At 37.6% G+C, this 15,191-nt stretch overlaps 1 protein-coding gene across 1 annotated transcript in view; it reads right to left on the bottom strand.

Annotated features, from left to right (window-relative positions):
- The window catches only part of STK32A (serine/threonine kinase 32A), a 40,520-nt gene extending 31,004 nt beyond the window's left edge, over nt 1-9,516 (bottom strand). Inside the window, exon 1 of the mRNA XM_015821142.1 lies at nt 9,383-9,516. Within this exon, the coding sequence (XP_015676628.1) occupies nt 9,383-9,501 (119 nt within the window). The 5' untranslated portion in view covers nt 9,502-9,516. The remainder of the gene's footprint in view (nt 1-9,382) is intronic.
- Nucleotides 9,517-15,191: the final 5,675 nt, after the last annotated feature.

Genomic DNA, 15,191 nt, shown 5'->3' with positions numbered 1-15,191 from the left:
CTTCTCAAACTTTGCAGGACCACAGTCACCTGGTGCATATTTTTGACAATCCTGTCAAAACGTAATCTTGTTTTCTGGGCAAGCCTATAGCCAGTTTATGCAAACAAAGCAAGCAGCATTCCCAAAGCTGGGAATGAATTTTAAAATTGCTTTTAATTTGTAACTTGAATAGAACAGAGCTGAAAGCGACCTTGGAGGTCTTCTAGTCCAGCCCCCTGCTCAAGCAGGAGAACCTATACCATCTCAGACAGGTGACTGTCTAGTCTCTTCTTAAAAACCTCCAGTGATGGAGCACCCACAATTTCTGGAGGCAAGCCGTTCCACTGGTTGATTTCCTCACTGTCAGGAAGTTTCTCCTTAATACCAGGTTGCTTCTCTCTTTGATCAGTTTCTAACCATTGTTTCTCGCCCTTCCCTCTGGTGCTCTGGTGCCTTTACAAATCTATATCGTGTTTTAACAAAACTCATAACCTCCCCTCTTACATATCCCCACAGAGACATGATCCACAATTTGAGAAACCATAATGTAACTCAACAATAAAAAAAACATTTCCCAGATTCAGTGCTGGCCATTTCCAGTCCTGGAACTTTTTTTAAAGCCTAAAATCCTGTAAAACATGGACCAATTTTAACCTAGATTGAGATAAGCTAATCAGTCTAACTCTGATATGTTTTATGTTAATGTTATATATACTGTATATTGTCAGTTTTCTACAAATATACACTTGCTAGTGGAAAATTTGTATATGATGTTGATAATTGTTGAAGGAAAAGTCTTCATCAATGTTGTAGATTCCAGCCACTGCTGCCCATGCACTCCATGACAAGATCAGTTTTGGGGGATCAGGTTAATTCATTCTCATTGCAAATCACAGCAGATTTTATTTTTTGCATCCTTAGAAATAGATCAACCATTGGCTGGACTAAGAGAAAAGCCGCTTCCAATAGCAAAACAGTAATCATGCATAGTTGAAGTATATATTTACATTTAAAAATAATATTTGCAACTTAATGAACTTCTAGATTCAAAAATACTTGTGCATCATGGCAAAAGAAACACCAAAGTTATTTCCTTACTATATAGGCAGTGAGCATAGGACTGCAGTGTGTGAACCTTTTCAAACCATAGTTCATTGTATTTGTTTTGCAAATAAATATGGTTCTACTGTAGAAAACAGACTGTAAAAGTAAAAACCAAGAAATGTATTTGCTTGTTTATACTATTTGCTTATAACAAGAGAGTTGTTATAAAAACTGTCTCAAAAAGTATCAGGGATTTTTTTTTTTTGCTCTGCTGTGTCAAGATTAAACAATTGGATTAACTATTTGGGTGGTAATGCTACAATGTTTGAGTACAAATAGTGCAGCATTATTACAACCCTTGGAATTGGTATCACAGTAAATTGATAGTGTGGTTTTAATATCCTGTTCAACAGAGAAGGATACAAGAAATCAATCTAGTACTCAGTTGAGTTGTTACATGGTCATAATGTTCTCTACAGGGATCTCCATCAACCTAGATGTTTTAGGTTGCTTTTCTTTTAAAACAGGAAAGAGAGAAAGAGCAAACAATTCCTTAAAGTGCAGCCTGCCAACTCCAAAATAATTCTTTCCATTACATGCAGGACTGAAAGACTGCTGAGCATCAAATGTTCTAAGGTCAGAAAATCAGATACTTTACTAGTGCATAATCACAGTAGATCGTTTCTCCCTAGGTTGTCTCTTTGTATTCATCAATATCACACAGATAAAAGCAACTTCTTGAATCTCTATTTACTTATTTGTTTGTGTAATAAATGTACCTGCCACCCATCTCACTCTGAAAGCAGAAAAAAAAGTCTTTGGCATATTTATGTGTCTTTAATTCTGGAAAATTCTTACAGCTCTTTTGAACTTTATGACCAGTTTATGTAGATAGCCAACAGTTGTGCAAGTCCTCAGCATACTACCGGTATTACCTAAGAGAGAAAATTATCTGTTTTCTTGTAAATATAATCCATGTGATCTTTTAAATAGCCTTGGAAGATTTAACAACAGCAGCAACAACAACAACAACATTGATAATAATACAATTGTCAGGAAAACAAGACAACCAAAGGAGAGAGAGTTGCAAAAAAATAAACTATAAAGAAAACAACAGTAAACAGGGTTACTGATGATCACTATAGACAAAAGAGAATATTTGTAGCTCAGGGATGACCTGAGGGAGTCTTTGGTGCTCTCTGAGCTTGGTTGATGATATTATCTGCACTGATGATGTTACTTAGTTTGGGTAATGAAAAGTAAGGTTCTACATTTAGGCAAGAAAAACCAAATGTACAGGTATAGTATAGGGGGTACCTTGCTCGGTAGTAGTAACTGTGAGAGGGATCTCGGAGTCCCAGTGGACAATCACTTAAATATGAGCCAGCAGTGTGCTGCAGCTGCCAAAAAAGCCAACACAGTGCTAGGCTGCATTAACAGAGGGATAGAATCAAGATCACGTGAAGTGTTAATACCACATTACAATGCCTTGGTAAGACCACACTTGGAATACTGCATCCAGTTTTGGTCACCACGATGTAAAAAAGACGTTGAGACTCTAGAAAGAGTGCAGAGAAGAGCAACAAAGATGATTAGAGGACTGGAGGCTAAAACATATAAGGAACGGTTGCTGGAATTGGGTATGTCTAGTTTAATGAAGAGAAGGACGAGGGGGGACATGATAGCAGTGTTCCAATATCTCAGGGGCTGCCACAAAGAAGAGGGAGTCAGGCTATTCTCCAAAGCACCTGAAGGCAGGACAAGAAGCAACGGATGGAAACTAATCAAGTAGAGAAGCAATCTAGAACTAAGGAGAAACTTCCTGACAGTTAGAACAATTAACCAGTGGAACAACCTGCCTCCAGAAGTGGTGAATGCTCCAACACTGGAAGTTTTTAAGAAGAGACTGGACAGCCATTTGTCTGAAATGGTATAGGGTTTCCTGCCTGAGCAGGGGATTGGACTCGATGACCTCCAAGGTCCCTTCCAACTTCATTATTATTATTATTATTATTATTATTATTATTATTATTATTATTATTATTATTATTATTATTATTATTATTATTATTATTATTATTATTATTATTATTATTAAATGTCTTCAATAAAACAACCAAGCTCAGCTGATCACTATGTATGTAGAGTTGTAAATAACAAATCAAGTCTCCTTTTGGTCCAGCTTCTTTTCTGGAATTCATGGGCACATCTAGGTGGTTCTTAACAATAATAGAGAAGTACATTGCCTTCTTCTGGGATGATGATGATATTTGTTATTTCCTACTGTAGCTTATAGTCCAAAGCTTTCCTGGAGATCTTCTACCCAAATATTAACCAGGCATGATCCTGGACTAGATGCTCACATTGGCTGAAAGATAAACCACCAATTCAGTTACATTAATGAGGCTTGATAACCAAGCAGCAACTAGCAGTAGCTACATTCTCTGAGTCATTATTCCATCTTCAGAACAGATCCAGGAAATGTTTTCATTAGAAAACAGATTAACTCAAGAAGATGCTTCATGGAAATGTGCACTACAAGGTGACATCACTGCCACGGTGTTCAATTTCTTTAAGCTTAGGCTCTGAATCCTTCCAGAAACTGAAGAAAACCTAGAATTCTAAAACATGGTTGATAAATTCAGATCATAATACTAAGTGAAAAGCATTCTTTAAAGGCATTTATTTCAACCAATGCTCTAAACAAAACATTCTAGTACTGGGACTCATTCTATTACCTTACTTTTTTAAATATTGCAAACTACTTACGGTAATTATGTTTATATGAAGGATAATAACAAATAAGAGCAATAGTAATACAAGTTCTGATTCAATTCTGTAAAATTGCTTTGAATTCAGCCCAGCATTCAAAGAGAGTAGAAAACCTCAACTATTTTTTTTAATGATTGTGCCATTCAGAACTGCTTGTTTGGAAATCTCCCTTCCTAAAGAAGAGCAATATGTAGCTCCGGGAGGAACTGTGGAGTCCTGGGAGCTCTCTGATTGGGATTGTTTGCTTGCAGATGTTTCATGACTCAACTAGTTAACATCATTAGTGTGAGAGTGTGCGACCTTTACTTCCTATTTCTATACAGTGGCATGTCCTGCCAGGGAATTAACACCAGACACACAATCAAATAGAAAACAATACCCTAATTAAGGAACTACCAAGGAGAAAGCCATATCCTCACCAATACTGGTAGGGCAAGCCACTGTATATAATATACACTTGACTCGTGAGACACCACCACTTCTGTGTGAAGAGTCAGAAAAAGGGGGAGTGCAACAGTGCTCATCTATTCAGCGATGCAATTGGCAAGTCTATACAGAGGAATGGAAATCCAGACTGATCAGTACTAGCTGCGTGTGGGGAGAGACTAAACCTCTTCCCTCTCCATAAGGTTCCACCTAACTGCAATCCTCCTGGAATAATTTCTTTTGATAACCTGACTGTCAAAGCTGCTAACATTGGATGTTTTGCATTGACAACAGATGGAAATGTAGCCATCTTTTTCCCTTTTGCTTTTAGAGTTAGATGATGCTGGAAGGGGGGGCTGTGAATGAGAGTCTAGCTAGACATAACAACACTAAACTTAGCATGAGAATCAAGGTTATTGAGCCAAGAGCTGATAAAGAATTGGCGGGCTGGAGAACTGGAGAGGAAGCCCGCCTTTCAAGCTAATTGGGGAGTGTGATTTATGACTGTTAATTGGAAGAGGGAATTGTGCTTTGATACTATGTGCCCAGGGGAGAGGAATTCAGTTTTTGGCTTCGATTATGAAGTGTCAATATTATGCTACTTGAATAAAAGATTCTTTAAGGTAAACAATGCCTTGAAGTTCTTTTGAAGAGTTTCATCTCTCGGAACCATGACACCGACCTTGCAGGTTGTATATTGCTTTAACCTGAGCATCTTTTGTAACTGGCTCTCACTGTGAAGGTTTCTTAGAAATCTCAACCTTTGCTTGACTCTGACAATGAACACTGCCTTGCTCAATGAAAACAGTGTTTGCAACCCACAGGAACCCAATTCCTTTTGAATTCAAAATGCATTTACAACAGTAACACAGTCTGATGGATTTACAGCCTTGACCTGCTAGTTAAGTAACTCCAGCCCAAGGGGCCAGGCAATAAATTCTCACCAAGGCAGACATAGAAGCATTGACCTAAGAAGATCCATGATTCAATATTTTTCACATCTATGACAAAAGAAAATCCAGTTTGAATGAAGGTTTAACTCTGTAACTTCTGCTTAAAGAGGATGGCCTGGCATAATGACAGAAAATCCGTTTAAATACTAACACAAGTGAGTTACAAGCTGGGCTTCTCTCCAAAGAATGCTTGTGTTTTAAGGTGATCTGTGCAGGTATGCCCAAAGTATCAGTTCAACATCCATGTCTTTGAGGCTACTTGCTCAGGGAAATTAATTTACCTTCTTTTTGGTATCGACTGCCAAAAACATATTATTTATAGTCAATGGCCAATAGCTCAGAGAAGCAGGGATGGCAGGTGTTATTTATTGCTCCAGCTAAAGAGCATCATAAGATGCCCTCATTTATCATGTTGTCTGTTTTCTTCACTGAGCATTCAATGAGCACTTGTGGACAGGGTCTCTCTAGTGACAGGCTACTGCTTTCTGCTTTATATAGACTAGATGGGCTAAACAGGGAAAAATACGCACTAAGAAAATTAACACCAGAAGAGACAAATTGTTGAAACCTTTTACATGCCAAGAAGGCTCATGAAAAGGAACAGAGGCACCTGGGGATATAGCTAAATAGAATGATAGCACCACTTACTATGTGCCAATTTCTTCTCAAGCGGTGCATATGGGAAATTCAACAGCAAAAAAAAATTGATAGGGGAGAGCTGCCATAGGGCTCTTCCATCTCAATTTTCTGTATGAAAAAAAACTGCTAAGGGGAAACAGGTTTGAAGGTAGGAGTGTGGATACAGTGAAAGGGGAAATGGGCGAGCAACACCAAATTTATGTGTATGTATTTATTTTATTTTATTAAAAGTATCTGATAGATAAGAATGTAAAAAGAATGTATGTTAACACGTGATAAATATTGCAGTATATGTTTAGAGGAGAGTTGGGAAAAATAAAAAAGTTTTTTTAAAAAAAACTTCCTTCCCCTTCTGACTTTAACCCCCACTTTGGATGAATCTTGTAGAGATGCTGTTCGCCTTGGAAGAACATTCTCCCTTTGAATTAAAAAAACAAATGGGAGATAAGGGAATTGGATTCTAAATCAGGATAGTTAAAATTCCATCATTCTTCTTTGTCTGTGTTACAATTCAGATTAAAAACAAAAAAATGAAGGCATTCCTGAAATCGTCTAAGACTTGACTGGTTTGTTGTACGAAATGCTGGAGTCTTTGACCAAAAATATAAAAGTACCTAGCTGTCATTCTTACTTATTTAGGGCATTCCAATGCTATCTTCAGAACAGCTTTGGAAGAGCATAAGTGAGGATAAAACTCCAGTTTACTCCTGAGTAGGTGTCCATAGGGTTGCTAGATTCAAGGAGCATTTGGCTGTCCATAGTGCAATACAGCAGCTAGGATCCCTTTCTATTTCCAAAGCCCAGTCTCCCCAGATTTCAAAGGATCACATTCCCAACTACAACAATTTTTTTGGATAGTAGCATTCAAAGTTAAATGTCCAGTGGCAAAAGAGGGACCAAGCGAGTCTGCTATGATTGCTGATTATTGCTTTTGTAATTACAGCGTAGTGATTTCTTTTCAGTAGCTGTAACAACGATCAATTGGAGCAAGCTTTTTGTCCATTCCAGGAAGCAGGATGATTGAATTCATTTGGACTTTAATGAGAATCTACAGGGTGACTGTGATTCTTTTCTCACTGCCAGTTTAGAAAGGGACTGTCCTGTGCAGAACACAGGAAATTTATTTTTAATCCTCCTGCAGAGACTACTACAACTTAAACAAAAAGTCATCTGAACAAAAGGCCAAAAGCTTTTGCATGGCTGCAGTCAAAGAAAGCCTGACAATTCCTTTTGGACATGGCTTTAACATCATTCCATAACAGCAATATTCTATCATGCCTTTTGAATGTACTCACCCAAAACACTTGCACAAAAACTGAGCAAAGTTTGAGACATTGCTAAGCCACTAAGCCAGATATCTATCAAAATTTCTCTCCCTCCATCCCTGCCCACAATAAGGAGAGCAATTGGCAGGAGTTTTTTCCCGCCAGCTGGTGGTGTTTGGAAGGCAAATGAAACCAGAGGAAACCACCAATCACTTTTCCTTAATTTAACCCACATTAAAGCTATAAAGACAACACCATCCCTGCTTCATTATTTAGACAAAACAGGGCAAAGTATCCTGGCTACTTCATGTTCAAGGATCAGAAGAAACCATTTTAATGTGGCCACAGGTTTCCATTATGGACCAGAAGAAAATATTATGCCTGGCAAGACTGAGAAAAGTAGAAGAAAGAGAAAACTATATATAAGATGGATAGACATGATTTATGAAATGAAGGAATGCCCTTAGAAGGGCCATAAGTTATTACTGAAGCCATGTCAAGACACCGGGATTCAAACCAAACTCAGTGACACCTAATTATGCTTTCCATTGCATTTCATTGTAAAGTACTATTGTTCTTGCTCTTTTTATTGTTGTCATACAGCATATTAGTTAACTAGCCAGATTATTAGAACTGTTAAGGTTACCCAATTCCCCAAAGACGCTGGGCAGCTTACAGTATATGACCGTCCAGACTAAACAGCATTCCCAATACTAGGAAAAAATGTTGCATTCAACAAGACAAAGCTATGTGTAAATGCATTAGAACAAATCAAACATGATTTTTGATCTAATGTACACTATGTAGTAACAAAGATTTTGTCTCTCTTAATGCCAATGTAGTAATTGGTTTTCCAGATGCAGCCACTTCATGGATTTCTTGGAGCTGAAGTTCAACAAAAGAGATTTTGATGTATGAGAGAGAGGTAATCAGTTGTGGAATATTTGGGGTAGATCCACATAGTTTCTATCCTCAGCTGAAAATGCAAATGAAGGTCAAGCACAGAGTGAAAAAAATGTAATTGAAATTAAAGAGGGCCAAACTAATGCCAACAGTTACAGTCTTAGAATTGACAATGAAGATACTGAAGTGGTAGACAGTTTCTTTCTTTTAGACTATCAATAGTACAGAAGCAGTAGTCAAGAAACACATTGCCAACTGGCACTTATTAGAGCAGCAATGAAAACTTTGGAAAAGATATCCATATGGCAGGATTTGTCTGTATCTTCCAAGATCAGAATTGGGCAGACAATGGTTTTCCCTGTGACACTCTGTAGAAGTGACTTTGAAACATCTGAAACAAGGATGTTAGGTCCAATAACAAAAGGTGGACAATTTGCCAGAGAAGGAAAGAAGCCCAAGATAGATTAACATCATGATTAATTTCTTGCAACATTTGATAGAGAGTTTTTTTCTTCTCTCAATTTTAAATTTTAAAGAATTCACAAGATCCAATACTTAAAACAGTTAATGCCTTTAAAATTGTTTTTTTAACTTCAATTTTAAATATTTCTACGTCACTTTGAAATCTGGAGACCTCGCCAAGTGACAAAAAATGCCAGATATTATCATCCTTGCACAAAATATCCAGTATTAATCATAAATATATTTAAAGGGATTGGTAATAATCAGGATAATCATTATCCCTATTGTATTATTAATGTTCAATATCATTATAACTCACTATGACAATATATTAGTTCATAAAAATTACTCAATCAGTACTGAAGCTTGCTTTGTCTACCACATCAGCATAGAAACCAACAAACTGAACTAAGATTCTAATTAATAAGCCTTCTGCTGAAATATGTGAATTTTTGCTAATTTCAATATTGGACCATTTCTGAGCCTAATTAAGGTCTTCTTTTACAACATTAATCTGTCCAAAAAGATCCCCTGCTAGATCCAGCACCATTGAAGAAAACATTACAATTCCTTCTTTTGAACAACAATAACAACAAATCAAACATACAGCAATTTGCAGCCTGAGGTTAGCAATAACTTAATAATAGAAGGAGATGAAAGGGGGGGGCTCTATTATGAAGGTCCTGCTTAAAGTATTAGTTTGAAACACAGGTAGCTTTAGAATGAATCTCTTGTTGTTCTCAGAGTCCGCTCAGAAAACTGGGTTATTTGAACAAAAAAAGGAAACCAATAAACACTGAAAAACAGCAGGGATGAATAATAGTCATGCAGTTAGAAAAAAACAAACAAAACTAGGCTTTACAGAGAAGCCGAGGCAACATAATCTCGGAAAAATAATGGAAGCTGCAGTACTCTGATTGGTGGATGCTGATAACTTACCACAAGTTCACAAGGAAAGGATGTTCCAGCCCCTGCATGATCTGTAACTCTTTGAAGACATTTCGCACTTCATTCCGTTCCACACATTTTTGTTTGTTCATGTACTTCATTGCATACATTTTCTTGGTATCTTTCTTCTGAACAATGCATACCTAAAGGAATAAGGCAAAGTATTGTGTTCCATAAAATGGAATGTGTAGAACGAATATAGTTAATGGAAATGCAGGTTCTTCTATAATCTGTCCTCGGGTAAAAGTTAACATTTCAGTGCTGCAACTTCATTTCCCTAGTGTGTATTCTTAGGTGTAAGAAGTATGATTGCCTCTGTGAAGACCATCTGCGGGGAAATTAGTAGATTTCTTATGCAGTTGGTTGGCCATGGTGAGAACAGAAGGCTGGATTAGATGGGCCAGGGGTCCAATCCAGCAGGGCATTGCTGATTTATTATTTATTTATTTTATTAATCAAATTGTAGAGCCATCCATCTCACCAAAAGTGAGTCTGGACGATATACAACAATCAAATAAAAAAAACACAAATATCAAAATGACATATATAACATGTCTATATTAAGAAATAAATAGTATAAAAAAGAAAATATTCAAACCCCTAGGTAAAGAGAGGATAAAAATAGTCACTTCAACAATGGAGCCATCTAAGCACACCTCCAGTTTCCTGGGAGCCACAGGAATGATAACACAACCAGGCCTTAAGGGCCTTTTGGAATGTCAAAAGGGATGGGGCTAATCTCATTTTGGAGAAATTATGCTTTCCTACATTAATATTTCCATCAAGACTGCTAAATTGCTAATACTGAAGCCCATACTTTGCATGGGAAATATGATGCATAGGAATAAGGTGAAAATATTCCATTGTTTAAAAGAGGTCCTTCTAATTCAGTGGTTCTCAACCTGTGGGTCGGGACCCCATTTGGGGTCGATCGACCATTTCATGGGGGTCGCCAAGCAAGGCTGTCCGCCATTTTTTTTGTCTGCCATTTTTTTTGTCCGCCATTTTTTTTCCCCTTTTCTGGCGGGTGCCTTACCTCCCTTGGGCTGGGCCAGCTGGTGGTCGGCCTGCTCCATCTCTGCCGCTTGCCAGCTACGCCTCGGCCGGCGCAGGGGGCGGAACCATGCATGCATGGCGCTCCCGGGCAGGGAAAGTCCTCGACTTACGACCAGTTGGGTAGTCCTCGACTTATGACCGGTTTAGTCCTCGATGTACAACCTGTTTAGTCCTCGACTTACGACTGGTTGGGGTCGCGGCATTAAAAAGGTTGAGAACCACTGTTCTAATTAGTAATCTGATCCCCAGTTGAATTAACCCAGAGGTAGTCAGAGCCTTTATTTCTCTGTTTCTTAGGTTTCACCATTGTCCAACCACTTGTCTTTGAAACAGCATACAGTACTTTTTAGCATTTGGGGCAAGATCTCTATCATTTTTCACGAGTCAATTCTGACATGAAATGGAGAGCAAATGAAAATACAAGGCTATAGACCACCTCTCCTCAATTACATCTACCCAGCCCACCAGAAGGTAGGGCATGTTGCGAGCCCCAACTATCAAGGAAGTACATCTGGTGGGACCTAGAAAAATGGTCTCCTCTGTGGTGGCTCTCTTCCTTTGGAATATCATTCTCCCACAGGTATGACTGGTTCCACCTTGTTGCTTTTCTGCAAGACCTTGAAGACATTTTGTCAGGGATCCCATTTAGAGCCCATCAAATGTTTGTCTGATTCTCTTGTTACTGCTACACAGAGGGTTGGGGGGGAGGTTAAGTTGTGAATTTTAATTGTGATTTTTAATGTTTTGACTATAAAAATGTGTTAAAATAAATAAATGCCACTCAACGTCCCCCCCCCAAGTTGTGCTCTGGTGAAACTATAGAATAGGGCTGGACAATGTTTTATGTTAGATGTAGCAACAATCCTTAGCTCCATGGCTTGCAGGCTAGAATAAGTTTTCCTTTTTCCATGGAGGAGATTAAACTGCTGAATTTCTGATGCCTTCGACAACAGACAAATTGATATCCACCCTCTTTCTTTGTTTTGCAGCCTGAGACTATGTAGGAGATATGATAAGGGATCCATTCTGTGAAGGAATCCACAGGTGGTCACATTACTGACTTAGATGTGTCCTGCAGATAGTATCTGATACGTTCACTCAGAATAATACAACCCAAGAGATTCATGAATGCTCATATCTAATATGATGGCTAAAAACAGACTTAAAGTGGACATTTTTTTTCATATAAATCCTCTACAAAAACAACATGATGGGAATTGGAAAAGCAAAATGAAGCAGAATGCAGCATGTCTGAATTTGCTCTACTAGAAGGTTTGCATTTACTAGAAATACATATACACATACATATACATACATTCAGAAGCTTGGGAAGATTTTACGTATGCAAGGAGTAGGGCTCCAGTTGTTAGTTCTTTAGAAAATAAGATTTAGCATGCAATATTTTGGACAATATTTTATGCCTATTTGGTAAGAAGGAACCAAATAGTTCCATAGTATATGGTTTGCAAAAACATACCTTTCCAAAGCTGCCTTTTCCAATGGCTCTGAGAATTTCAAAATGATCAAAGGTAACTATAAAAAAGAACAAAATATAAATAATAAATACAAGCTCAGCAATTTAACATTAAAATCAACAACTTCCAAATTATTATTTCAAAGATCCACCTATGGATCATCATGGCTAAAACTTAGCTATTTGCTCCTATAATGTGTCTGAAGCAATATTATTACCCTGTTATTTCATAATGATAGCTGTATTATGAATAAGTGCTCACTTAATCTGCTCTCATTAATATTTAAATTATGGCCGTATTAACTATAAAAGCTTTTCTTATGTTTAACCTTTTCCACCCACCTCAAAAAAGGAGGCGATATTAAACAGATATATTTTTTTTATTTTCTCTGAAACCAGGTTTGATCAGGTGAAATGATGCAAACTATGAAGTGATGCAAACTTTGAAAGGCTAACAGTAAGTGGTCAGTTGCAATAAGTCCCAGGCTGCAGCAATCTCTATGACCAATAAATGTCAGTAAATGGTTAAATGTTTTCTGTATCTTTTTGCTGCTCTCTAGTAATGCATCTGCATTTTTGGAGGCAAGATGTGGTAGATCTAGTCTAGTGGGAAAATAGTCATTGTATTTACTCCTTATTATTTTGAATTGAAGCTTTGAACAAAACATAGCACCTGGGATTTCATCAGTGCTCCATCTGTCAGGATTAAGCAATTCAGAAGAAACATTTACTTGCAAATACAACTCAGGAGCCAGTTTGTGGCAGTGGTTTTAAGGCACTAGGCTAGAAATGGGGAGTTCATGAGTTCTAGTCCCAACTTAGGCCTAAAGCCAGCTGGGTGACCTTGGGCTAGTCACTCACATTCAGCTGTAATAAACAGGCTATGGCAAACCATTCCTGAAATTTTGCCAAGAAAACTGCAGCGACTAGTCTAGGAGTCAGTACTGACTTGAAGGCACCAAAAGAAAAAGAGGAAGGAGAAGGAGCAGCTCAGGAGATATGTTTGGGGTTTTTTTTTGTTCTGTTTTGTTTTGGAAATGCACTGAGCCTTTAAACCTGAATCCACAAGGAACCTGTGTGTGTTAGGTGAAGACCTGCTACTTCATAATAGTCAGAGTTGTACCTCAACTTCCTGAACCCACAGCCTTTCTGAGTTATTCAAGCATGCTTAATTGTCATTCTTTCAAAGATTCCTCCTGAGGAGACATGTATTTCTGTATTCCAAGTGTTTTTCATGCCCTGGAAGAATTTACCACAATGGCATCAGGTACAATTTCTTAAATCACCAACTTTGAATTCTGTTCATACCAGGCCTTTTGATGAGAGGGAAATCAGGCAGTAATACAGAAGGGAGGGAGGGGGGGGAGGAAGGGAGGGAAGGAAGGAAGGAAGGAAGGATCATGAGAGCAGCCTATTCCTCATACTGGGCATATGTTAAACAGCACTTAAATTTCATTAGGAGGCTGATTAAAAAGACTAAATTGTAGCACTTTATGTCACATCCATCCCACCAATTAAGAAGCTGGGCAAACCATATATCTAACCTGCTTTTTGCCTAGGATAGCAAGAGGAAAAATAGTGAACAGGTCTGTAAACAGCTCCCCAAAAAGGCAAGTGAATTATGGGTTAAAGTAACATTGAATGTGGGATAATGCCAATTGTACCATGCAGTTTAAAATCTTTATCAGATCATAAACAAAATGACTGCACCAGAATTGTACAAAGTCAGTTACGATTTGGACAAAGCTGTCTTCCCAGAATTGTGAACTGCCATGCTGGCTGACTATTCTGGGAACTGTAGTCACACCACATGTGTGGGTGGATAAAACCACCTGTGGGTTGGGTAAAAGCGGGTAATAGGTTTTGAGAAGCAAGTTGCAAGTCATAAGAGAATTCTAATGCAAAGACATTTGTGCCTCACAAACATTCCACACTACAAACAAAAGTCTACTTAACAATATGGAGAGGGGAAAAACCCTCAATTTCTTTCTCTGTGGTCTTAATAACCTGGAATATGGCTCAATGCCTCAGACACGGCCAATAGCCAGGACTCTGGCACAGAGAAGAAGGCAGATCTTTCAGCTTCAAGAAATTGGCAGCTATGAATCAAGGAAACCCAAGTTCTGAAGAACAGCATGTCAGAATAGCTGTCCTTTGAAATATTGATTCTTAGACTATACCTTGCTTCCTCCCTTCATCGCCACATCCTTGGAATATACATAATATGGGAAATTGATTGGGAAATGGCAAAATACTAGCAGAGATTACTTCAGAGAAGTTGGCTGCTTGGACTTAGCCAAGGTCCTATAATTCCTGCCCATCCTGATGCTCCAGTCCCCACCTGGTTAGGATAGATAACTAATTGTTAAGGCCCCCAGATTTAAACAAAATTAAATTGTTTCCTTTCCACAAAATATGTGGAGTCAACCACCACCAATTATAGTTCCCATTTCACAACGGGAACAGTGGGATAGAATTTTTTTCCCATTTCTGTGTTGATCTAATAATTATAAATTTCAGTTTCTGTATTACTCACAAAGATTGTATCAAAAGGAGCAACATTTGCAATACAAACAAGTAACCCTACCCTTGTGTGCTATCAAAATGAGAAAAGCATTTTACTTAGAAAGAACAGAACTAAGACTCCATATTTGCTAACAAAAAATTAAATACAGTCTTAGAAGTACAGTATTCGCTGTCATGGTATAAACACAAAAATAGTCATATGTATAAGATATTCATAATACCTTCTTCCAACTATTTTTAAAACTTTCCAGTCTATAACTCTGAGATTTTCTGGTAATATCCCATTGAAGTATTAACCACGACTGAGCCTGTTTAGCTTTTTCAAGTTATATCCAAGAAATTTGAGGATTGAATAATTTGCTCACAGTGAAATAATATCTAGGCTGTATCACTGCAACTAATTTTAATTTAAAATTTTAAAAAATGAAAAAGTGTTTTAAAAAAATCTCTACATATTAAAAAGAAATGTTCCAATTTTTCTTCATTTGAATTTTTCTATTTGAAGGAATCTTTTTTCTATGAAAAAATGTTCTGCTGCAATATAACATAGTATAGTTCAAATTCTTCGTTGTAAACAGTTTCAATGGATCTAGAGAAAGAACGGTGTTGATTATGCATTAATAATTGGAACAAGTTTCGTTATACCACAGTATCTGAAATAAAACAAAGTACAAAGAACTCATTTTCATATTATATTAGCAATTCTAACAAATTCCATCAAGAAAGAGAACTTTTCTTAATCCA

Source organism: Protobothrops mucrosquamatus, unplaced genomic scaffold (assembly GCF_001527695.2).
Source record: "Protobothrops mucrosquamatus isolate PMUCROS unplaced genomic scaffold, P.Mucros_1.0 scaffold_159, whole genome shotgun sequence".
Lineage (NCBI taxonomy): Eukaryota > Metazoa > Chordata > Lepidosauria > Squamata > Viperidae > Protobothrops > Protobothrops mucrosquamatus.
This window is presented reverse-complemented; position numbering and strand designations above follow the sequence as displayed.